This window comes from Pinus tabuliformis, chromosome 3_2 (genome assembly GCF_031772625.1).
Source record: "Pinus tabuliformis cultivar Carrire ecotype Pingquan chromosome 3_2, CPIR1, whole genome shotgun sequence".
Taxonomy (NCBI): domain Eukaryota; kingdom Viridiplantae; phylum Streptophyta; class Pinopsida; order Pinales; family Pinaceae; genus Pinus; species Pinus tabuliformis.
Window position 1 is genome coordinate 1,093,462,168 of NC_142302.1, and position 26,439 is coordinate 1,093,488,606.

Consider the following 26,439-nt stretch of genomic DNA (forward strand, 5'->3'; position numbering starts at 1 on the left):
TTAACCTTAAGCTCAGGTCCATTCCATCCCAATCCCAAATGATGTTGTATTCATTTCCATTTTAACCCTACACCCAAATCCACTCTAACCCAATCCTGTATTCTTTTCCATCCTCTTAACCTTGAACCCAAAACCACTGCAACCCAATCCCATTCCATTTAGGTTGTATCCATTTATATCCCAATCCCATACCATTTATGTTATATCCATTTACATGCAACCCAATCCCATTCCATTTAAGTTGTATCCATTTATATCCCAATCCCATACCATTTATGTTATATCCATTTACATCCCAGTTATACTGTATCCATTTGCACCTTAACCCTAAGCCTAAGCAATAAATCCACTCCAACCCAATCCCAATTAAACAATTCCCATTCCATTTAGGTTGTATCCATTTATATCCCAATCCCATCCCATTTATGTTATATCCATTTACATCCCAGTTATATTGTATCCATCTTAACCCTAAGCCTAAGCAATAAATCCACTCCAACTGAATCCCAATTAAGCAATAAATCCACTCCAACCCAATTCCAATTATATTATATTCATTTCCATCCCAGTGTTAGGTCCGCTCTATCCCAATCCTTCCATCCCAATCCTTCCATCCTAGGGCTAGGTCCACCCTAGCCCAATCCCATCCCCATCCAAAATCCCCAAACAAATATAAATCCCCATCCCATGTCCCATGAGAAGAAACCCCCAAACAATATAACAAAATAGAAACATCCACACCATAAAGTGGAGCCACGAGGAAAATGGAATTATTCATGCCACGAGTGGGCACACCATGGGCAAATAGAATTCTTCAAACCAGAAAAGGACATGCAAAAATAGTTTTTAAAACAGGGAGTGTAACAACTCACACTGTCAGATTGAGTTGGGAAGATTACAATCCGTCGCTTTAACGGGCGTGGACGAGCGCAAACCCCGACGTCGGCGTCGGAGATGTTTGGAAGTAATTAAAAATAAAATAAAGCCAAGAAATTCCGTTAACAGCCTCGTAAATTCAACGCCAGGCTGCAAATCCACCTCGATACACACTGTCTGCAACCGACAAAACGCCAAATATACCCAACGATTTCCGGAATGCCGGCCAAGCCCTCTGGACCGCGATTCAGGGTTCCCGGTAAACGAGAGCCCTCGATTCCCACCGGCTGGCTCTGTTCCAAGCAACTAGCCGCGCCGGCCATTTATTACAAATAAAACTCCCAGTAACGCCATATCCGGCCCTCGTATCCCCAAAATATCCCGAATGATGGTGTTTGAATGCACGGGTTAACTGTGGTTACGGAGAGTTGACTCGGCGAGCGGTTTTCTTGGAGGATTTACCGATAAATTTTGCAGAGGCAGGGGAATGGACGAGCATTTTTTCAAGAGAAAGCAAGTGGGTTGTGATAAGCCTGAGCTTTTATGCAAGTGGGTTGTGATAAACCTGAGCTTTTATGCAAATTTTTATGTAATCCACATGGGATTGAGTAATTGAATTGGGTATCGATGATGACGAGAAATGTAACGCATGAAAGGATTTCAAGGATTTGGGCAATGAAATAACGAGAATCCATCGCTACCCACATGACAAAGCCCTGCTGATTTCAATAATTTTGCATGAATTCAGTGCTGGGCTTTTGTGATAGAGTTTGATAAGTACCGGTGTTTGTTGAAAGGTTTTAAGTGGGTTATGAAGTGGATCGATCTGAGGAGGTAATAGCAATGGTGGCTGCCAAGATGATGAAATGGATGCCGTGGCCTGTTCTATCTACTCAGAAATTTCAGCTGGGTCTTGTTCTGCATGAGCTTGAAGGGCTGTGTCTTAATGGTGGCTCGGACAAGTTGAATTTGATGGTTCATATTAAATGGAAGGGGTCGAGAGGCAAATTGGGTTCCAGGTTCAGAAGCGTTGAGAGAAACTGTACTGCTATGCGGACTGTTGGGGATAAGGGTACTGTGGAATGGAATGAGAGCTTTGATCATGCCTGTGTTCTTACCATGCTCAGAGGCAGTGCGTTTCATCGGTGGGATGTTGCCTTTGAGGTCATCAATGTGAGTGCTCAATGTTCTTATCATGGTCTGGTTTTTGTAGAACAATTTTTTCTTTAGCTTTGTGGAATTGATATCTGGGTTCATACGTGCCATCTATCGATGGCAAGTAAAATGCATGTTTCTTTTTCATTGGATTCAGTTGTACATACCCACAATTTCATGACTGGATGCAGTTGCGTATACCCACAATCTCTTTTGATTGAATTCACTTGTGTATACCTGCAATTTCTTTTGATTGGCTTCAGTTGTCTATACCTGCATCTTCTTTTGATTGGATTCAATTGAATGCGCTTGCAATTTCCTTTGATTGGATTCACTTCTACATGCCTACAATTTCATTTGATTGTATTCACTTGTATATCCCACAATTTCTTTTGATTTTGTTCAGTTTAGCTCAGTTGTATACACCTACAATCTTGTTAATTAGTTGTTGCCCATGCATGTGCATATTTGTTTTGAGTCTGTTTGCAGAATGATTCTGATTTTTTGTTTCTGTGTTGTTCCACATTGTGAGATTGTAAAGTAAGATGCATTCGTTCTTGAAAAGATTAATTTCAGAAATGAATTGTCACGGAGACCTATATCTCAGAATCTGATCTGACATGCATGTCAAGATGCAATCGAATACCTACTCCGTAGTTTAGGGGCTTTTTAGGATGGATGCATTTGCTTATATTAGGCAAGGGTGATTTGGAGAGTGCTCTGGGTCACTGTGTTGTAGCTCAAAAGGTGTTCACTTTCAAGCTTGTCTTTGCTTCTATAAGGAGATCATGATTTGGGGTTTCTCTGGGTCACTGGCATTGTTGTGAGTGGAATCCTAAGAAACTAGGCCATGATGATTGCCAATTCATAAGCGTGCCCATTACAAACCTCCCAAACCACGATGAGAATTGGATGTCTAATAAGCACAGGGGCATCTGAGCCCTGATCTTAGCGACTTCAAAATCAGAGTCAAAATCTCATGTCAAATGGAAATTTCATTGTAGTGGACAAATGGCTTCTCAGATCTGATAATATAACATGACAGCCTGGTTCTTGTAATTGTCCATAGAAAGGTAGATCTTTAAATTGAGAGGGATGCTGTTGAGAGATAGAGAAAATGATCAAAATTGTTGTTTATGGACGTGGTTCATCTGTGCTAACCGGATTTTGTTGCTTGGTAGGTAATCAGGGGAGAAAATTCATTGATGATGCACTTTCTTTTGTCTTTTGTAGATACGTTTAATGTTGTCTTTTCATTCAACCTAACTATCTTAAAATTGGCAGGCCCCGGAAAATGATCTGAATAGCAAACTGTCAGTTGTAGGGACAGCTTTTCTTAACATTGCGGAGTTTGTTTCATATGGGAAAAACATGGCACAAACCAACAAGATTCCATTTTCTTGTTGTGTTGGAGGTGCAACAACAGAGGCAGCACTTGTGGTGAGTTTGTCACACTTTATATCTAACCCCCGGGATCTTTCTTCCTTAGAGATCTTCATTGTTTATTTTATGCTGAACTTCCATTTCTAAAAAATAAGTCAAGATAATTTGTAGACAATGCCCCTAAATCTATATTTTGCTCTTCATAAATAGAAGAGAACTAATATTTGGCTTCTTCTCCGTGGGATACTTTTGTAGGCAAATCCTTTTCATCAATTTTTTCCAAATACATATTTTGAAAGTGACTTCAAAATTTAAATTGATTCATGCAGGTAACTCTGAACTTCATCCATCTTCAGAATGACCAGGAGCCATTTGACCCCGTTCAAAAGCTTCTAGTCCCCTTGTCATGCATAATACCTTTTGTGTCAGAAAAGGATACTTCCAAGAGACCCGATAAATATTTTTCGGACGAGGATGGAAGTGTTTGCAAACAATCTCCACTCAGTGAAGAAAGTGAATCTGCTGATTTATTTGACTCTGAATCTACTGAAGAGGGTGAAGTGGATGAAGCGATGGATGGGGATGATTTGATCTCTGGGAGTTATGACACTTTGGCTGCAGCAAATCTTTCTGCTGGCCCTATTTATCTGGATTGCGAAGAATATGAAAATGGAGACAATGAGTTGACAAACTCAGGGTCAAGTTTTGATTCTCTCCCCAAACTCATTGATGAGCCATCTTCTCCAGACTCTGATCTTGCCAGTCAACAACCTGCAGTGCGTAAACTTCTTTCCTGGAAAAAAAGGAAGTTCAGTTTTAAATCATCCCCAAAAGCAAGGGGAGAGCCATTGTTAAATAAGGCATATGGAGAGGAGGGGGGAGATGATATTGACTTTCATCGTCGAATATCAGGCTCTCCCAATGATCCCTTTTATTTCGTGAGTTCTCTCTCTTGTCATAATCAAATGAAAAGGAATTGGTTGATACTCTGGAAAGTCTGTCCACACCATTTTCATACATTGTTTTTGCATCATATACCTGTGATTTCCATTGCCAACATAATTACAGTTCTGTTTGTTTACCGATTCTTCTGTTTCTGTTCTCATTATATCTGTCTTACAACGTCGACCTTAACCCCTTAGAATGTTGTCCAAAATGTAGCACAGAAACTAACAGCAAATTCTTGTTTCTCAATTCCAGGATGATAAGGGTAAAAATGGAGTGAATACAATCATTTCCGCGTTTGGAGATGATCAATTCACAATAGGCAGTTGGGAACAGAAGGATATAGTTAGTAGAGATGGACAGATGAAGTTGTCAGCACAAGTATTTTTTGGTTCAATTGATCAGCGTAGTGAAAGGGCTGCGGGTGAGAGTGCTTGTACTGCCCTGGTAGCTGTTATTGCTGATTGGTTGCATAGTAACCCAAATACTATGCCAATCAAATCACAATATGATATGCTAATACGAGAAGGATCTCAGGAATGGAGGGGACTCTGTGAGGTTGATGATTACAAAGAGAGATTTCCCGATAGACACTTTGATTTGGACACAGTATTACAGGCTAAGATACGGCCTTTATCTGTAGTTCCTGAAAAGTCCTTTGTTGGCTTCTTTAGGCCTGAAGGTATGGGAGATTCATTTGACTTTCTGCAAGGAGCAATGTCTTTTGACAATATTTGGGATGAGATTACCAAAGCAAATATGGTAGAGAGTGAAAATAATGAGGCACAGATTTACATAGTCAGCTGGAATGACCATTTTTTCCTTCTCAAGGTTGAAAAGGAAGCATTCTACATAATAGATACACTTGGGGAAAGATTGTTTGAAGGGTGTAATCAGGCCTACATTTTAAAGTTTGATCAGGAGACAGCATTATACCAGTTGCCACCAAAAGATCAGAAGAAAGAAGAAGAGAAGAGTGCTGTCAGTGAAAAGGCTGTTACGGCAAAGGATTCAAAGTCTACAGCAACAAAAGATGCAAAACCTACAGCAACAAAAGATGCAAAATCTTCAGCAGCAAAAGATGCAAAATCTACAGCAGCAAAAGATTCAAAATCTGCAGGAGCAAAAGATTCAAAATCTGTGTCAGCAAAGGATTTGAAGTCTACAATAGCAGAGAATCCAAAATCTTCAATTGCAGAGGTTTCAAAATCTCCAGGAACAGAGAATGCAATTCAACAGAATCAAGAAAGGTCAGTAGTTGAAATTGGAGACACAAAAGAACCTGAGACCTCCAAAAATGATAATGACGAAAAGCTGATATGTAAAGGGAAGGAATCTTGCAAAGCATTTATCAATGGATTTTTAGCAGCTCTTCCACTGAGAGAATTGCAAGTAGATATGGAAAAGGGCTTAATGGGGAAAATCTCGTTACATCACCGCTTGCAGATTGAATTTCATCTCACAGCTCAATAATCTGGATTTCTCACTGTACATATTATTGATTTTACTTTCATGGCAGAATGTTTTACATATTATCTGACACACAGGTAGTATTGACAATATAACATGCTTGCAAAGAACATTAGCATTGTACCAATCTAGCACCATATGAACTTCAAAATCTCAGTTGGAAAGAGCAATAATCGGTTGGATTTGGGCTAACAAGTAGCAAAGAGTGAAGAAGTTTGTATTTCTAGAGTTAGCCTTTGTGCTAGTACAAAGGATATTACGTGATGTCATCAGGAGAAGAAATCTGAGTTATATAATGCTTTCTGCCTTCATCCAAGAAGCGGAGATTGCATATTTCTTAGTTTAAAATCATGGCACTGTTATAATGTTTAAATGAGGATGAACTTGTCCAGGACTAGCTCAAAGGAATTGCAGTCAAGATGGCTGTTCAGTCCTCTAGAAATATTGACTGCTTATCCAAAGGGAAAAGAGTCCTTGTATACAGTTTATAATAATGTTCTGAGAGCTACGTGCAGTTATTCATGGGAATGTTTATGAAGCCAGGACATTGGGAGAGATATGACCATAATAAAAGCTATGGCATGTGTGAAATTCTTGTTTGTATTCCAACCCTTGGTGGTTTGGAGCTTTGTGACAGTGTTTTTCAGTGTGTGAAAGTCAATGCAACTTGGTTTTTGTATCTCACGTTTTAGCAACCTGTAATGTTTAATATTTGCTGTCTTCATCAGTTTAGGTGTGAATGGCAACTCTACCAATAAATATGCCAAGTAAATAATGGAGGGGATTTTAGAAGAAAGGTTTTGGTGTTGAAAATTCTAATTTTCAGTCACTTCTAACCAGTCCTACTATCTGACTGTTTTCTATTAGACGCATGTGTAACCTTTTACAAATGGGCTCCATAAGGGGTTTGTGCAGACCTCCCACCCATGGTGAAAACATGGATGCCTAATAAGCATGGAGCTACGTTTTGACACAAAATAATCTTGGCAACTGGTTTTGGCATGTCAGTGTTTTGAGATTCAATGCAACTTGGTTTTTTATCTAACATTCCAACAGCCTGTTATATTTAATATTTTCTGTCTTCATCAATTTAAGTGAATAATATTTTTACCAACAAAGATGCCGAGTAAATAACAGAAGGGATTTCAGAAGAAAAACTATAGGTGTTGAAATTCTTAATCTTCAGTCACTTCTAAGAAGTCCTGCTATCTGGCTGTTTTCTGTTAGATTTGTGTGTGTAACTTTATGCAAATGGACCACAATTTCATGATTGGAACATCATAAGGGGTTGGTGCAGACCTCCCAAGCCATGGTGAAAACATGGATGCCCTCCCACGGACTTATTAAAGTATGATCTGGTTCAAACCCTACCAAACTTGGCAACAACTTAAAATCTATCTGCATGACTGGGCATAATAATGAATCGTCAAGAATTCATCCCTTGTATCTTAAGACCTGTCTAGGCAACTTGCCGAATTTTGGACCGGGTGATCTCTCTTCTACGTTACAAGAGATGGTGGAAATCCTATGTCATAAAAATTATAAAGACAAAAGGGCATTAATTACTTTGTTCATGATTCCTGCCATATAAATTAGACAAGCAGACAGTTTTGTATGTATTGATGCAATTGTTCATTCACATGTCAACTGCAAATTGTTAGTGTAACCATTAGTAGGTGAAAAGAATAAATGATTTTACTGTTCTGTTGGCATGGGAAGGTTTCCATTCTAGACTTGCAAGGTCACTTCTGTGTTGTTCCAGAATATTTCAGCCTACTTGACAACATATTATATCGTCTTAAACATCTGTATCTACCAACATGAGAACAACAGAAGATAAACTTGGATTATCCATGATGCTTATTGAATGTTGTAGAAGTTTTGAATCTGAAAGACGATCCATTTTGGGACAAGTTTGTCCCAAAATGGATCCTCCTTCGGATTCAAAACATTGACAACATTCAATAAGCACTCTGGATAATCCAAGTTTACCTACAAATATATTCCACAAATCTTAAAACAACCATTATTTCCTTATACAGAAGGGATATCCGGAATGAGATCTGTTTACTAGAGAAACTGAGGATGGACAAACTGTCCCGAATATGGATCCTCTTTAGGATTTGAAACGTCAACAACATTCAATAAGTAGGGTGGGTAATCTGAGTTTACCTGCAAATCTATATCACAGAAACCTTAAAAACATAAGATAATTTGAGAAGCACAGTATTCCAAGTTAACAAGACGTTATGGCACCAAAAATATTTAAAAATACTATTTTGTTGGGTGAAGTATTGAAACGTATCTTTTGCAAGATGAGCAAACTAATAAATAAGAAATAGGGACTCTAAACATCTTTATCAGTTCCTCAGTGACTCTGGTAATCTATTTCCGTGGGTTTACATGGAGACCTACCAATCGATCACCAACTTTGAAAATGTGTTTGTTGCAGTGGACTAGTTATAAAAAATAGCCATCTTAGTGGTATGTTATAAAACCAACATTGCGAATGACAATTTGATTTTTCTTTGTGCATGTGAGTGAATTTTGGCGCTATGTTTGTTGGTCTAATAGATCCCAAGTTTGTCACCACATTTTGGAATTCATTGTAGATGATGCTATATGCAACCTTTAACATATCAACAACCTTTCACTCAGTGAGCAATGACCAAATAGAGGTTTTGAAAATAGCCCATGGTGCACCACTGGGTGCATGTACATTCACAAGCATTCATGCATGTGAGATGAAAGTCTGTCATTAATATAGGACAACAGTAATTGAGCTCAGCGTGGTTTCAAGGGTTACAAATATTCTGAGTTTTTCATTGACTTTTAACCTACAATACCAATTGTTGTTATATATTGAATGCTAATAATAAATGTAGGCATTTGCATTTTAGCAAGAAAGGAAGTTGACAGTTTTTTCATTGACTTTTAACCCACAATACCAAATGTTGTTATGTATTGAATGCTAATCTAAATGTAGGCATTAAAAGGAAGTTGACAAAGTTGCTAATTTAAATGTAGGTATTAAAAGGAAGTTGACAAAGTTGCTAAATTAATTGGGCAATTACAAAAGTACGAAACCTTCAGAGATAGAAACAGCCACCCGAAAAGCATCCTGCCCATCATCATATCCAAGTTGGTGATCCCGTTACATCTTCCACAAAACTTGGCTTTTCACTCTATATTCAATGTGAAGTTTTTACAGTTTTGAGTTATTATTATTTTCATTATTATTGGTCATTGTGATGCTATTATTATTATCATTATTATTGGACATTGTGATGCCGAGGTTTTCATTATATAAAATGTTTAATTCTTCACTAATTTTTTTAGATCTAATTAGATATGAGAGATTCTTGGCAACTAGTTAATTCTTAATCATTATTGAAGGTTGTCATTATCATTATTATTAGTCATTGTCATGTGGAGATTATTATTATATAAAAAATTTAAATTTTCAATTAGTTTTTAGATCTAATTAGATATGAGAGATTTTTCCCTTAGATCTAATTAGATATGAGAGATTCTTCGCAACTAATTTAGATCTAATTAAATATGAGAGATTTCTCACAACCAATTAGTAATTAGTTAGTAGGTAGTTGAGATATTCTTTCGGTAAAATTGTTAATGTGATCCATTGTTTGTGTAATCAACCTAGTGTATCTATGTCGAAACCATATCCCAAGAGAGAACGTGGGGGCAGAAAATCCCGCCTGACATGGCTACCACTGTCACTGCCCCCAGCGCATTCTCTAAATGCACGTGCACGCTCACAAGTTAGATCGTCTGTGCTCAAGCATTATCTCTGCTAAACTTTGGTGTTGATGTTTGAAAGGGGAAGAAGGCAACGTGGCAGGTAGAAGATGCCCATCATCTTCGAATACTTCACCACAGATTATTGCAATGACAATTTGCTAATGCCGGAGCAGAAGCTACCATGAATACTCAGAAAGTGACAGCTGAGAAACTGATTTATATGTATGGGTTACAACTTTAAAACAAATAGATTCTGTGATAATGAGGCATATCAAGCTGCAACGGTAGCAGGAGTCTGGTTTGATGATCCTGCAATTAGAATCGTCAACTCAATTCAAGAAGATTTTCTCTATTGAATGCAACCCTCCAATTGAGGAAATTATTGTTGAGGGTGTGGTCCCTCAACTTGTAGAGTTTCTTACAAGGCAGGATTCTTCCAGCTTCAGTTTGATGCAACGTGGGCTTTGACAGATATTGAGTCCGTAAACTCAGACCATACTAGAGTTGTGATTGATCATGGAACTCTGCTCAAGTTTGTGCAACTCTTTACCATTGCTTCTTTAGGCTTTATAAAATGTGTCTTTGAAATCTTCTTTGGGTCTGTAAAAGAAAATAGGCTGAATATAGTCAATTCAATTTATATGTGCAGAATTTGTTAGAATGGAATATTTTAACAATGGCAGGGTGGAGTGTAGAAGTTACAAAATAGCAAATTTAATGGCATGGTGGAGTGTAGAAGTTATAAAATAGCAAATTTAGGTTGATATCAAGAGATTTGTGTGTTTTTTTCTAAATTGTGGTTTTTGTAAAATTATGAAGATAATTAGGTATTGTGTTCAAAGTTGTATTTGTTATGTATTTAATAGGTAAATGGTATATTGTAAGGTTTGGATTCACAGGTATATTTATTTGTTACATGGTTTTAATGATTTCTATAGTTTAGAAACCTTTATTATGTCGTTGTTAAACATGGACAAGTAGGTTATGTGTTGGTTAGATGTGCGGGGTTTTTTGACAAAGTAATACCATACCACATGCATTTATATTGGGGCATAAAAAATAAGGAAAAATGAAATAATATATTGAGCATATAATATGGGGTAAAGGGTTTTTATATGTTGTATAACAATATGTGTATTATAAGGTATTGTTTATACAATACATTGGTCACGTAGAGGCAAAAAACAACCGGGATGGAGAAATAGAGGTTCATAAGTATTGTGGGAGTATTGAGAGTCAAAGGAGAAAGAAAATACTATGATAATATTAGGTCTAGAGTAGCCTAATATTTGAGTATATGACCTTAACTTATTGATATACAATTCATGGTAATGTTAAATTTTTAAAGTAAAAGTGACATTCTTAAATTTTTAACATTACCATGAAATGATTCAGGATGTTTGAGAGTGATTCTAATCTCGTTAGATTTAATATGGAGAAAGTATAATTTAAGATCTCACTCAAAATATAGTGGACTTATCAAATTTTCAGGATTTTAGGATTAGGTGGATTGCAATGTTTCCATTGGATTTTGTCATGTACTAGGGTATGGAAATCGTATGTAATCAAGATCATGAAGCCCACTATGTACCTTGATGTTAGTGACATTGGTTGTCAAACTTCTCTATCATGACCCTACTAAAAATGTACCCATCATTCAAACAAAATCTTGACCTGACTTGCTACATTTTTTCTATCTTATGTTAATGCTTAGAGGGTGATATTAATGACAAAGATCCCAAGATAGGCAATGATTTTGATGATATGTAGGTATTTGTTGCAGCGTGATTTTTTTGAATGCTAGAGGTTATCCATAGTCTATTTGTTGATGTATTTTAAGTTCATAGATGGATTGCACTCGATGTTATTTTGGTTATGTGCACCCTTACACGCTATATAAATGAGAATTTGTAATTTGTGGACTTGTGGTTGATGAAGATTATAACTATTAGATGAATGATGTTATATCATTTAATCCATGTTTTAATGTATTTTTATCACAAATTCATCATATGCTTTTGTTGACATATATGCATCAAAATATAGAAAATATATATTATATAAAATTCGCTCCCAAAATCGCTCCTAACTCGAGAGCTTTTGAAAATGTCAATCCTCGGTCCCGCTTCTTGCGTCCGCTCTCACTCCAAGCAACCTTGCTCCAAAACAAACATGCATCACATTACTAATACCTCTATGATATATGTTTAATGCATGTGTTAAGAGTTTTTACCTATTGCTCGACTAGTGATCCTCCTAATGATGGGGCAACAGAGAAGACAACAGATATGGCACCTTCAACCTTTCCTTACGTCCATGATTCATAGGTTGAATGAAAGTGAAGGAGACAGTGATATTGACTATTGCTTGGTAGAAAGAACATGCACGCCACAGGAGACAGTGAACTAGGCTATTGTCTGGAAGAGAGTGCATGCATGTTGAGGGCATGCATGTCACACCTTCAGTTAATTCCGGTTTAGATGTTTCAAATCAACAATTTTAGTTTTGGATAGAGTTTCTCTATTATCAAAGCTCTGCTTTTCTTATTTTTAGCATGCATGGTCTATTCTTACTAGAAGGGTGCAAATCCCTAATCAATTAGAATACTTATCCATAAGAAATTCCCATCTTAGGTAGAGGACACAGATCTCAAGGAAGGGATGCATGCTCTAGTTCGTCTTTTGATGGAGACACTTACTTGGCACTCTTACCATGCAACTATGGTGCACTAGGTGATTAGGTTAGGGCTACGAGTTGACAAAGTCCAACCGGATAGGCTTTTTTATGTGTCCATATTCATTGCACTTTCTCTCCTCTTCCTATTCTATAAGTGAGATGAAAGGCATGCCATTATGCTGGTTATAGAGGTTTTGTTTTGCACTGTTGTAGTGTATCTTTTTTAGTATTCAATAGAAGTTTGATGTAGTTGAGAATTCAGATATGTGTATTTTTCATTCAAATTTTCCACATTATGTATTTGTAAATCAAAAAATTTATAACTGCCTCTTTTTTATTGAAAATTTCAAGTTTTCTACTACCTAGTATTTAAGTTATTCTTTCTAAGTGCAAAATTTGCTTACCATTGTTAACGAAAATAAGGGGATATAAATATAAATGGGTATACAAAATGTTGATGAAAAAATGGATACCTACAATATTTAGTGAAAGTAGGGGCTTTTTAAATTGAGAAGATGTATTGGATTCGTATTGGTAGGGGGTTAAATAAAGTGATTTATAGAGGTATTTTCCAATATGTAGTCAAATTAAGGGTATTGTTTAGTATGCTAAGAACACACATGCTATGTCAAAGGTTCATTGAGTGAATCCACTGTGGTTGGATGCCTTATAAGTGGTGCTGGACATCGATTTCATATGCACACAATGAAACACAAGATATACGTAGAACACTTTTGGAAGAAAACTACAAAACTTCTTTAAAAGATGGTTCTTTGTTACAATAATTTGTAGGCACCAACCTACAGGAGACACCATTCCCCTTAATTTCTCAAATTTACAGGCACCAACCTATAGGAGATACTAATCCCCTCATTTGCTTTGTACGCACCAACCTATAAGAGACACTAATCTCCTCTACACTCTGCTCTGTAATATTTTCTTCTCTAGTCCTCTCTATTTTTCTGAATTTTTTTAGTCACCTCATACTTGTTGATTTGAACCATACATTTCCTTCCATACCAACTTCTAAAATTGTATGTTTTTTTATCTAACTATTTTCCAGCAATTTTCATTTAAAAAAGACACTTTACCAATATAGTACATATGATTTGGTGCTTCCTTCAACTCTCGTTTTAGAACTACGCTTACATTTTAGAACTACGCTTACCAATGTGACACATTTTTAATTTTTTAATTTGATGTTTCCTTCGACCCACATACAAAATTTGACGCTCCCATATGCCTTGGCACCACATGATATGCCCATATAGAATACTTTAAATCTGTTAACACTGAAAACACTTGCAAGACATGACCTTTTCGACTCTCTAGATGAGAACCTCTTTATTAGGAATTTTACGTCAACTGGGTTTATCAACAAACATATATTGGCATATTGGGAATCAAGAGATCTGGAGGCGTTGATCCAATCAAAACCTTTGGTATGACAGGCTTCCAATGGATTAACTTCAGTTAATGCCAAAATCCTCATCAACCATCGTTACCGACACCACCTCAAAATTTTCCTTTTTATGTCAAAATATCAGGAAATGCTCAAATCTGTTGACACTGAAAATTGCTGCAAAAATCAGATTTTTTTAGTACGGAAGACAACAATTATGCCCATATGATGTTGGCAATCATTCTGTCAGTTGACAGAGCCCGAGCACCAAGATATGGGAATATCGAAAAATTTCAAAGTATGTGCTTTATTAATTTTCCCAATAGCTGATACACCGATGACTTTAGAACCTTATGCCCTAGGTGTTATAACTCACACCTCTGTCACTAAGCACTGGATCTTGGAGCTTTACTAGATATCGAGATATCAACAAACCCCATGAAAAGTGTGATTTTGAACTAAAACGTCGATATATCGATATATTGATATGCTAAGGACCTTAAGCCATTGGGGCTATAACTACACTACTCCACGACAAAGGACTATTTTATATCAGTCTCTCAGAAAACCTTGAGTAACATTGCTTTAACAAAAAGCTGCTACACCTTAGCACCTTTGTGACCAAGGGTAGCAATCATGAGATGAAATATACTGGAATATCAGAAAATTTGCAGACGCTTCCTTATGCAAAACTTTTGATACATCGAGGGTCTAGTAGACAAACCATCTACTGACAATAATTTTCCTTTTCTATCAATTAACGATAATGGCTCAAATATTAATTAGATTGAAAGTGTTGAAAAATGCAGCGAGAAAGTCTCAATTTGACTTTGCCTTGGTCAAATTGAAAAAATTCGAATTTCCACATCAGGAGAGAACTTAGATGCAGTTAACTTGTGTGACATGGCTCTTGTTACTCAGTTAGCTCAGTGAATTTAAGTTAGAGGGCTTGGAGTTCAGTTAACATGTGCGGTTGCTAATTTGTAGCAATCAAAGTCAGTGATTTCAAGTCGTTTCTACTTAAACTAGTTCTAACTGTTGATAGAACTAGTGGAATGTCAGTGGTGTAGTGGGACAATAGTCTAACTTAGCGATCATCCAGTTAACTGATCAATCGACTCAAAATAGCTAGTGCATGCATAGAATTTGAGTTCCCCATTTGTGGTGGAGATTCCAAGGAAATGTAATATCAGTTGTAGACTAGTCTTGAGTGTACATGTGTTGTATGTAGTCGAATGATTAACCTTGGGAATTGCGCAATCAATTGGAGGAAAATTCCAAAATAATAGGGGCCTAATTACTCAGGATTTGCACAAGGAAATAAGGGCTTAAGTTGAGGTAGAAATTGACTAATTTTGGGTCAGAGCTTCTCATTGAGCAAAGAGATAGGTTATTCACTTGCAAGTTAAACTTAGACAGAGCTAGAATTTGTATTACAACGCTATTCATTTGATTTAATGCAAACAAACTTAAGGGGTTTTTAGCAGTTTCTTTCCCCTAGAAAAATAATTTGCATGTGTGTTATTTCTTATTGCATGTCTAAGATTATTGTTTTAAATTATGAATTGATGTCCGTAGAACAATAGAGTAGAATTATGTCTCTTGATTTATATTAAATTTCTTGAGCAGTTGCAATTCTATATCATAATTCTACATGGTATCAGAGCATGATTCACATTAGAGTAGGAATTTCGAAATTGTTTTTCAGGAGGCTCGAATTTGCAGCTTCAGTATAACAAGATCTCTTCAAATTTGGGAAGATTACCTTCAACGAGCTAAGATTAGAGTATGCCTTGGAAGGAAGCTCAAATTTCATTGCATGGAAAAATCATATGGAGGTCGTGTTGGATGACAATGGATTGCTGGAATATCTCTGTCAAGACATATATTGCAAAACCACAAGCATTTGATGTACAAAACTTAGCCCAATGGAAGAAATATGTAGGCAAGGCAAGGAGAATAATATTGGAGGGAGTGAAAGACCACATTGTCTCAAATCTCCATCGGAAAGAAACTCCTTTCACAATGTGGAAGGCACTGACATAATTGTTTGAGAATAATAGTGACCACAGGAAACTAGCCTACAAAGACAAACTTCGAAATATCAAGATGCAGAAGAATGACACTATTCTGCAGTATCTTAGCAGATTTACACAAGTTCGTGATGAGCTTGGAGGGGTTGGTGGCAATGTTGCAAAAGATGACCTGATGAGCCTAGCTCTTCTAGGCTTTCCCAAAAGTTGGCATAACTACTAGGACTCGGTGAACGAGAGGGAGAAATTACCAAATTGGGAATGCTTATGCTCCGATTTGGTACAAGAAGAGATCAAACATAATACCAAAGATAGAACTTCATCTAAGAGTGAGGATGAAGAAAAATTTGCATTGGTTGGAAAGGGAAAGAAGGGCAAAGGGAAGAAATCAAACCAAACCGAAATCCAGCCAGGGGGGTAAGAAGAAAGACTTGTCCAAAGTAAAAGGCTTCAATTGTCATGAATTCACGCACTATGCTACTAAGTGTCCACACAAAAAGTCTAGCAAGAAGAACTCAATAGGAGCAGCAAGTGAAGCTTTGCCTTCAAAGTTTGAGCTTGACTTCACCCTTATCGCATGCATGGCCAACACAATGATGGGGAGTGTGTGGTACTTGGACTCCTGTGCTTGATTCCACATGAAAGGATGTAGAAAGTTTATCAGTGACCTGAAGGAGAAATATCTCTAGATGCATATTGAGCTTGGGGATGACGGAAGATATAGTGCTACCGAGATTAGTACAGTAACCTTTCAAAGGGAGTCAAGATCTCCTTTTCACCTCAAAGATGTCATGTTTGTTCCAGGCATAAAGAAGAATATCATCTCTATAGCAGTTTTGGAAGATCATGGTTATGATGCGATCTTCAACAAAAGGAAAACATTCCTGAGACACATAGCTACTAGACAAGTGAAGCATATCGGGATTCGTGTGAAGAACCTGTATAAGTTGGATGTGGAAAATTGCGCTGCATTAAGCTGTAAGGTAGAGAAAGTGCAGAGTTGCAATGTCAGTGAACCTAAGCACATGAGATTGGGCCATTTGCATCATGGTGCCCTGAAAATTATGCAGCAAATAACCACTGCCTCCCTAAAGGAGCACTTGAGTAGCATGATGTCCGCAAAGGTTGTACATTTGGGAAGCATGAAAAATCCACATTCCATGAGCGAGATATCAAAGCACATGCAATCTTGGAAAGAGTCCACTCTAATGTTTGTGGACCTTTCTCGATAGCCTCCACTGCCAGACACAAATATTTTGTTGTTTTTATTGATGATTTTTCAAGGAAGTGCTAGATCTTCTTCATGTGGAAGAAGGTTGAGACATTCCCAAATTTTGTAGAATTCAAGGCACTAGTTGAGAAACAGACTGATAAGAAGATTAAGGCTCTCAAGAGTGAAAATGGAGGTGAGTATGTTTCGGATGTCTTCAAGAATTTTTGTGCAAAAGAAAGCATTCGAAGAGAGATGACAACACCCCTCAACTCATAGAAGAATGGGCTAGCTGAGAGAAAGAATTGTAGTGTTATTGGAGCTACGAGAGCTTTGCTACATGACCAAGGCTTGTAACTGCATTTGTGGGCTGAGGCATTTAACACAACAGTCTACTTGCAGAACTAGAGTCCTCATTGGATTCTTGGTATGATTACACTAGAGGTGGCTTTCTCAGGGAGAAAGTCGAATGTGTCTCACTTCACAATTTTTGGAGCCTATGTTTACTACCATGTCTCCAAATATTTGAGGAAGAAGCTTGAGTCGACAACAAAGTTGGGAGTTTTTGTGGGTTACACCAAAACACTACACAATTACCATGTGTACTGACCTTCCCACAGAATGATAGTTGTGTGAAGGGATGTAAAGTTTGGTAAGGAGAAAGCGATGTGGTGCTCTCTTGAGAGGGAGGTTCAGATCCCACTAGAAGAGGAGATTTTAGCTCCAAAGGAGGAGCCTCGGGAAGTTGTGGGGCAACCACAAATAGAGGAGCAGAGAGTGGATACATCCACTGAAGCAGAACCATCTAGAGAAGGCATAAAAAGAACCAGGGAAGTTGATAGATTAGTGCAGGATGCAAAGGAGAATGTGGGAGCTCTTGCAAATTTATGTAGGCAAAGGAGGTCGCCTGAGAGGTACACTGGCTACATGGTTCTAATGACTAAGCTTGTAGAGACTAGGCCATCCTCTTTTGAGGATGCAGTAGAGAAACCTATTTGGGTTGATTCAATGGGGGAAGAATACGAATCCATCATGAAGAATAATGTTTGGGAAGTGGTCCCAAGATCGACATATAAATTAGTTTTGGTTTTGAGATTGATCTTCACGGCTAAGCATGCAAAAAACAAAAGAATAGAGAAGTATAAGGCTAGATTTGTGGCCAAAGGATTCTCTCAAGTTGATGGAATTGACTATGAGGAAACCTTTTCTCTCGTAGCAAGGTATTCATCCATTAGATCAATTCTTGCTCTAACTGCGTAGATGGGGTGGAAGATCCATCAGATGGATGTAAAAACAACATTTCTCAATGGGATTATTGAGGAGGAGGTGCACATAGAGCAACCAAAAGGTTTTGAGACATTTGATAAGGAGTCTCATGTGTGCAGACTCAAGCGAGCATTGTATGGTCTCAAACAAGCACCTTGAGCTTGGTACACCAGGATTGACAATATTTCACTAGTTTGGGATTCAACAAAAGTGAAGCGGATGCAAACCTCTATCATATTTTGGTAGAAGGTAAAATGCTTATCATTTTTTGCATGTGTTGATGATTTAATAGTAACAGGTGATAAGCCATTGATCAACACTTTCAAGGAGGACCTTGTAAGGGAATTTGAAATGAAGGACATGGTTATAATGCACTACTTCCTCGGGCTGGAAGTATGGTGAAGTGTTGGGGAATTGTTTGTGTCTCAAGGAAAGTATGCCAATGAGATACTATATAGATTTCATATGGAGAGTTGTAAGACCACGGAGACACCTCTAGCGATCAACTAGAGGAAGGAGACTGCCACTTCAGGCAAAGAAGTGGATGCTACCATTTATCGACAGTTAGTGGATTCACTGATGTATCTTGTGAAAACCCGATCAGATATGTGCTATGCAGTAAACCAACTGAGCCAAGCTATGGTTAAACCAAATTATATTGGAAGGCAACTAAGCATGTTTTATGGTACCTCAGAGGCACTACCCAGTATGGATTATGGTATAGACAGATAGAGGGAGTGAAGTTGTGTGAATTCTCAGATGCATATTGGGCATGGAGTCCATCTAACCGAAAGAGTACATCAGGTGGAATTTTTAGTGTTGGGTCCACAACGGTTCCTTGGTACATTAGGAAGAAAATATCTATGGCCCTCAGCTCGGTAGAAGCAGAATACATGGCTGCAACTCAAGCAACTTGTGAGGCGATCTGGATGAGAAAGATACTTGTAGGAATACTTGGTCAGATGATGAATCCAACTGTGATCTATTGTGATAATCAGAGTTGCATCGAGCTTTATGAGAATCTGGTACTTCACGATCAATCCAATCATATAGATATTCAGTATCACCACTTATGGGACTATGTGTAGAGGCAGATAATGTTGATACAATACATTATGACAGAGGAACAAGATGTTGACATCTTGACAAAGGATTTATGAAGAGGGAAGTTTGAATTCCATAAGTGTAAGATAGGGGTGGTTGATAATCCCTTTCTTGCTGAGAGGGAGTGTTGAAAAATGCAGCAAGAAAGTCTCAATTTGACTTTGCCTTGGTTAAATTGAAAATATTTGAATTTCCACATCAACTAACAACTTGGATGCATTTAACTGGTGTGACATGGCTCTTGTCACTCATATAGATTAGTAAATTCAATTTAAAGGGCTTGGAGTTCAGTTAAGCACATGTGATTGCTGATTTGTAGCAATCGAGGTTAGTTATTTCAAGTTGTTTTCAATTAAACTAGTTCTAACCGTTGACATAACTAGTGGAAGGTCAATTGTGTAGTGGGACAATAGTCTAAATCAGTGATCATCTTGTTAACTAATCAATCAACCCAAAAGAGCTAGTGTATGCAAATAATTCAAGTTCCCCACTTGTGGTGGAGATTCCAAGGTAGTGTAACATCAGTTGTAGACTAGTCTTGAGTGTATAGGTGTTTCATGCAATCAGTTGATCAACCTTGGGAATTGCGCAATTAATTGGAGGAAAATTCCTAAATAATAGGGGCCTAATTCCTCAGGATTTGTGCGAGTAAATAGGGGGTCAAGCTGAGGTATAAATTGACTAAGTCTGGGTCAAAGCTTCTCATTGAGTAGAGAGATAGGTTATTCACTTGCAGGTTGAGCTCAGACAAAACTAGCAATCGTAATACATCTCTATTCATCTTATTTAATGCAAGAAAGATTTAAGGGGTTTTTAGTAGTTGCTTTCCCCTAGAAAAATACATTGCATGTGTGCTATTTTTTATTGCATGTCTGATATTGTTGTCCTAAATTGTGAATTAATGTCTAGAGAACAATAGAGTGGAATTGTGTATCTTGATTTAGATTAAAATTTATTCAATAGTTGCAATTATACATCATAATTCTACAAAAAGGTTTACCCATTATGTGAATTTTTTTTTTTTTTTTTTTTTTTTTTTTTTTTTTTTTTTTTTTTTTTTTTATTTTTTTTATGTTTATCCAAATTTTTAACTATTTGTGCCTCAAACTTCCTTTCATGCAACAAACCTACTACCACCTTAGGCCTTCCTCGTGCTTCTGACTTGGTACCTCTGCTCCTCTGCCTCATATATTGTGCATCAAATTACATAACTTCCATTAAAGTCACATAATAAAAATAGTCACGAATCATATTATTTATAAAGCATTGGAAACCACATGCGAACCCCTAAGCTTTTCTATACCAATTAGTGGTATTGATGGGGATGTAATATAGAAAGGATATCCCCCAAATTTGGTTCTCCCATGACTTTGACATCAATGACAATACATTATTCAATAATGCCCCCTTTTGCCATTGATGGTAACCTCTAGACAAATTTGGCAACAAATGTGAACTTTCCTTGACTGCTAACTCTCTCTATCTACAACATTTTCTTCTGTCTACAACTCCCTCTATCTGTAACTTTCCCCCCTTTGACAATAATGGAACATAGCTACTCCCCCTAAACTTATGCTTTTTTCCATCTGCGAATCTCCCCCTTTTCATATATCAAGAGTAAGAGATTATTCCCCCCAAGCTTATGCTTTAAGACATTGAATATCTGATTCCTATTTATGCCTATCTGCCAAGAATTTCTTGTGATGATGCATTTGAATGAACAAGTCTCTTTGTTGTTTCTCATGTAATGCAATTGGCTTGAATTGTTTCCAATCATTAAAATTCATTTTGGTCTTCTCGTTGGTCTTCATTGATTATTTGAGCAATTGTCAATAGCTACTTTTCTTTCCAATTGTAGTTTGTCATCCACTTCACGTTCTTTACACATCAATTGTTGATTAACATTCAACAAACTTTCCATTTGATCATTCTTCTTCTGCAGTTCATTCTTTAAAGCTTCCATCTTCTTGATGTGAGAGATTACAGTAATCCAGATTACATCAAGAAGATCAAGAGATTACTCCCAACTTTCGTCATAGATATTCAAATGTCCCTTTGGGAAGGGATTTGGTAAAGATATATGCATTTTTCTGGACCTTAGTCGTAATATATTCGAACTTGAAGTTATGGTCTACTACCTATTATCTTAGGGTATTTGATAAGGGATATGTTTTGTCTTTAAATGCATAATAGAGTTTTTTAAGATATTGATAACACTATTATTATAACAGATAATTGATATTGGTCGATCACATCTATATTGATGTATTTTAGTGTCTACTTCATCCGGATAACTTGTTAAGTGCAACATGTTGTTGTTGCAATGTATTTTGCTACAACTATGGATATAGAGGTTGAAGTTTGTTTATTGCTCAACGATAATACCAGATAATTTTTTAGGAAAAATGATCCTCCACTAGTGTTTTTATTTCCATCAACACTTATTTCCTAATTTTCATCTATATATGTTGTTAAGGTGAAATTTTTTCTTATCGAACACCATAAGTCAAATTCCATAGTCCCCTTCAAATATTTGAAAATTATTTTTATTGATTTCACACGTGTCTCCTTTGGTGCATATTGTAACCTTGCAACCAATCATATAGCTTGCATGATATTAGAACTTGAAGTTGTCAAATATAATAAGATGTCAATCATTGACATGTATAAAGTTTGATTTGCGTGTGGAAATTCATCATCTTTTCTTAATTTGAATCCTTTGACCATGGGAGTGCTAACAGGTGCACAATTTTTCATTCCAAATTTATTTAAAATTTCTTAATATGTTTGGTTTGGGAGATGTATATATGTTTACTTGATTGAACAACTTGCAATCTTAGGAAGAATAACAATTCTCCTAGCATGGACATTTCAAATACTTTCTACATTTTTGTTGTAAACCTTTGACTCATTATGTCAACATCCTTCCAAAGATGATATCATCCACATAGACAAAAATGGTCAACAAATTTCATTATTTGGTAAAGGTTGTTGTCTAGTGCTCCTCTTTTCAATCATTGTTGTTGTCAATATTTGTCAACTCTTGAGTATCAAATCCTAGGAGCTTACTTTAGCCAATAATGTGCTTTCTTCAACCTGCATACATAATCTTCATTTTTTGATAGTTGAAATCCCTTTAGTTATTCAACATATACCTCTTATTCTAAGTTTCCATTTAGGAAATATGATTTGACATCCATTTGATAAACCTTGAAATTTCTAAAACATGCAAATGCCAAAAACAATATGATCGCTTCAGGTCTAACAACTAGAGAGCATTTTTCTTCAAAATGAACATCTTCAACTTGTGCATATCCTTCACAAACCAATCGAGATTTTTTTCACTATTTGTCCATCCTCATTCAACTTGTTCCTAAATACCCATTTGGTGATAATCACATTCTTATCTTTTGGTCTAGGCACAAGTTCCTATGTCTCATTCTTCTTAATGTGACTTAACTGTTCTTCCATATCATTAACCCAATGTTCATCTTCATTGGCTTGAGTAAAGTTCTTGGGTTCTCGTTTGGATAACAAAGAAATATTTACATACTTTGGTGTGATTTTCAATCTCCTTTTGGTCTATACCCATGAATGTTTATTGCCAAAGATTTAATTTTATGGGTGGTTCTTTTAAACATATATGGATGGACTCTTTGGATGTTAAAGTTCTCTCTCCTCCTCCTCTTTTTCTTTATTTTCTTCCTCTTCTTCTTCCTTTCCATGCTCTACATTGATTATCTCCTCTGAATCTTCATTTTCTTGTTGCTTTTTTTTGGGGGTAATGCTTCATCTATTCTTACATCAATGATTTCTACTATCTTGTGTAGTATTTAGATGTAACATTTGTAGCACTTGCTTCTAGATGAATAACCAAGATTTTTTTTGGTCTGTTGTAGAATAACACTTCGCTAAATTACTTTCATTTATCTTGATGTAGCACTTGATTTCAATTTTTTTTAAATGTTTGACTGAATTAGGTCTATCTTTCCATAATTCACAAGGAGTCTTATTGTTGTTTACTCTCATTTGAGCTCTATTTATGATGTAAATTGTTGTATTAACTGCTTCTCCCCAAAAAATTTCTAAAAGGTTTGCTTCATTAAACATTATTCTTACCATCTCCTGCATAGTTCTATTCTTTCTTTCAAGAACACCATTCTACTGAGGAGTCCTTGCGATTGAAAAAATTATTCTAATCCCATGTATTTCACAAAAATCCTTGAATTATTCATAAGTAAATTCTCGTCCAGTGTCATATCTCAAGCACTTTATCTTTATATAAATTTCATTCTTAATTAGGGATTTGAAGGTTTTGAACTTGTCAAATTATTCATATTTTTCTTTAAGGAAAGTAACTCATGTCATTCTTGTATAGTCATCAAGTAGAAGCATATAATATCTATCACCTCTTAATGTTTGTGTTATTGCAAGTACAAAAAAGGTTTATATGAACAAGTTTTAATGGATTTGTTGATGAGTACTATTTTGTCTTGAAGTTGACTTTGGTTTATTTCCCATGATGACATGGCTTACAAATAGTATCACTTGGATTGTAAATTGTTGGTATATCTCTTACAGCTTCGATTTTGATAAGTGTTACTACATGGTCAAAACTTATATGACCCATCCTTTTATGCCATAACCACTTTCATCCAATTTCCCTATACAACATTCTTCTTTAAATTCATCTAGGATATATACATTGCTTGAGGTCCTAGTTACATTTTCTATCAATCTTCTTGATCCCACTTTCCTTATTTCACATCCTTTAGAATGAAATGTGAAATCATACCCTTGATCACACATTTGAATAACACTAAAAGGATTGTTTTTTAGACCATCAACATACCGAACATTTTTAATATTAGTCTTTGCATTATCAATGCTACTTATCTCTTTTTCCATTACTCTAGCTTATCCATTATTTGCAAAAGTGACACTTCCTCCTTTGCCTTCTTTTATGTAGAAATTTTCTCTTATTTCTTGTCATATGTTTTGAACACCTACTATCAATATACCATTAACTTCCTTGGTTTTGAGAATATAGAGAAAATCTACATTCTTCTTGATTTTATTACTTCCTTTTCCAAGAATTTGTGCATTCTTTTTCCTTGTTTTCCTTAGGAGGATTTATTGAGATACATTTATAATCACATGTTTGTGCCCATAGTTATTTCTCTTGTAACATTCAATATGATCTAATAGGGCAACGAATAAGTTTCATCTTATAACACCACCTTCATAATGATTTCTAGATTTGCTGCTTACACAACCATTCATTGAGGTCTTATAAGATTCTCTACTTCTATTTCTCACATAAATATTTCTTTTAGAATATATTTCCTTTTGACCAAAGTTATTACAAGCAAAGAAATAACTAAAGAACAAATTTTGATACCTGGATGTGAAAGGATTTCTTGACAAAACAATTCTTACAAACCAATTATGATTGTCTTTGTAAGAAAACTCAAATCTCTATTGATACTTTACTTCATTTATGGTTATGCTTTTATTGCTAATAGGGTCATGTCTCTACTGGTATTTAACTTGATTACTAATCCTGCTTGTATCACTGATAGAGCCTCTTGGGAAGCATGCCTCTATTGGTCCTCAACTTCTTTTCTAATGCTACTTTCATTGATGATAGAAATTTTGAGCACATTAGCATAGATTTTAGGTTCTTCTTTTCATCCCTTTATGACGTATTTGTACTTGACTCTCCCTTGAAATTATCATGATTTTATTTATAGCCAACTCTTTTTTTGAGAAAATGAGACCTTCAGTAGATAAGAATGTTATATATTATTTCAATCCTTTTTAGAAAATTTAAACTTTGATTCAATTGAACATTTTCTTTCTCTAGTTCCTTTCTTAAGGAAATGACCTTTGCTTCTAGCCTCTCACAATTTCATTCCTTGTATTGCAACTAACTTATTAGTATTTTCTCTATTCTCTTTGCCTCTTCTAGTTGTCTTTAGGAGGATGCTTGTTGCTTCATTAGAGTCATGGTCCTCCTTTTCAAATTATCTAAGTCCTAAGGCACCAACAAGTCTATCTAAGTCAGGTATTTATTCTAAGGCACCAACAAGTTTTTCTTCAAGATTTACTTTTCCATCAATACCATCTTCTTCTAAATATATTTTCTCTTTATCATTGTCCTTATTTTCTTGATCAACATTTTGAGCATCTATGTCTATGAATAATAATTCTTCTTTGTCATCATCAGATGGACGCCCAATACTCTCTTCACATGACTTACCATATTCTTTGGAATATTTTTTTCTTCTTCTTGATAAATCTTCCCTTTTTTTATGAGCTTTGCTTCTATTTTTATGCTATTTTTCATTATTACCGTCCTCCAATTTTTCATATGTGTTAGAAACCAGGACAACTGAGGGCATGGGTGTGGTAAGGGGGTGAATTGCTAGTAGTGTAACCAAATTATACAACTATTTACAAATTAAACTTTTCAAGCAATTTAACTATCATTCATGTAATAAAGAGAAGAAATATATGAAGTACATATCAACATAATCATTATCATACACATATACAACATGTAAAGACACAAATCTTCTTCATTCCTTCATCCACGACAAGCTACAATTAGTTTTTACATCACTGCCCTGCAAGATTCTACTTGCAGGTTTGTCAGGATACCACCTAAAGAAATCTACCACTCCCCAATTTATCAGCTACCACTGAAAGGAGCTACCACCCCTAGTTTTAACAACGACCACTGAAAGCCTTAGCTGCTACTCCCCATTTTATCAGCTGCTACCAAAAGGAGATGCTACCCCTGATTTTATCAGCGTTTGATAAAAGGAGCTCTAGCCCCTAAATATTTTCCAACCACTAATTGATGGAGCTACAACCCCTGAAATGAAATCTACCTCTTGCTACCCATGTTGATCCATATTTAATTAATTTTCAAACTCAGATCAACAAAACTTTCTCTCTTCAAATAAATGTCTTACTTATATACCTCAATTCCTTGCTTGCATATATAAACTCTTTTATGTTCTTCTAAAACACCACCTCATTACATCCATGACTCAACCACCTCAATTGACCTCTCTTGACATATCATCCACCATAAGGACACCTTCACGAAATATTATTCTTTGATTTCTAACCTCTATTTCATACACCAA

General features: G+C 36.2%; 1 protein-coding gene across 3 annotated transcripts; it reads left to right on the plus strand.

Moving 5' to 3' along the window:
- Positions 1 to 1,042: 1,042 nt before the first annotated feature.
- On the plus strand, positions 1,043 to 6,508 carry LOC149184485 (uncharacterized). Of its 3 annotated transcripts, none has more exons than XM_089417521.1 (4): positions 1,043 to 2,049; positions 3,316 to 3,471; positions 3,744 to 4,190; positions 4,615 to 6,508. In XM_089417521.1, the coding sequence occupies exons 1-4, from the start codon at positions 1,720 to 1,722 to the stop codon at positions 5,830 to 5,832; spliced, it is 2,151 nt and encodes a 716-aa protein (XP_089273647.1). In that variant the 5' UTR covers positions 1,043 to 1,719; the 3' UTR covers positions 5,833 to 6,508. The 3 variants fall into 3 exon arrangements, with proteins under 3 accessions (XP_089273647.1, XP_089273646.1, XP_089273648.1); XM_089417520.1 differs by having other exon boundaries at positions 1,045 to 2,049; positions 3,744 to 4,352; XM_089417522.1 differs by lacking the exon at positions 1,043 to 2,049 and adding an exon at positions 2,068 to 3,208 and having other exon boundaries at positions 3,744 to 4,352.
- The last annotated feature ends 19,931 nt before the right edge of the window (positions 6,509 to 26,439 follow it).

Bases quoted from the DNA above. Each gene is read 5' to 3' on its own strand.
- LOC149184485 (XM_089417520.1), top strand. From the start codon at position 1,720: ATGGTGGCTGCCAAGATGATGAAATGGATGCCGTGGCCTGTTCTATCT. The intron at 2,050-3,315 runs GTGAGTGCTCAA...TAAAATTGGCAG, and splicing joins TTGCCTTTGAGGTCATCAAT to GCCCCGGAAAATGATCTGAA. The intron at 4,353-4,614 runs GTGAGTTCTCTC...TCTCAATTCCAG, and splicing joins CCAATGATCCCTTTTATTTC to GATGATAAGGGTAAAAATGG.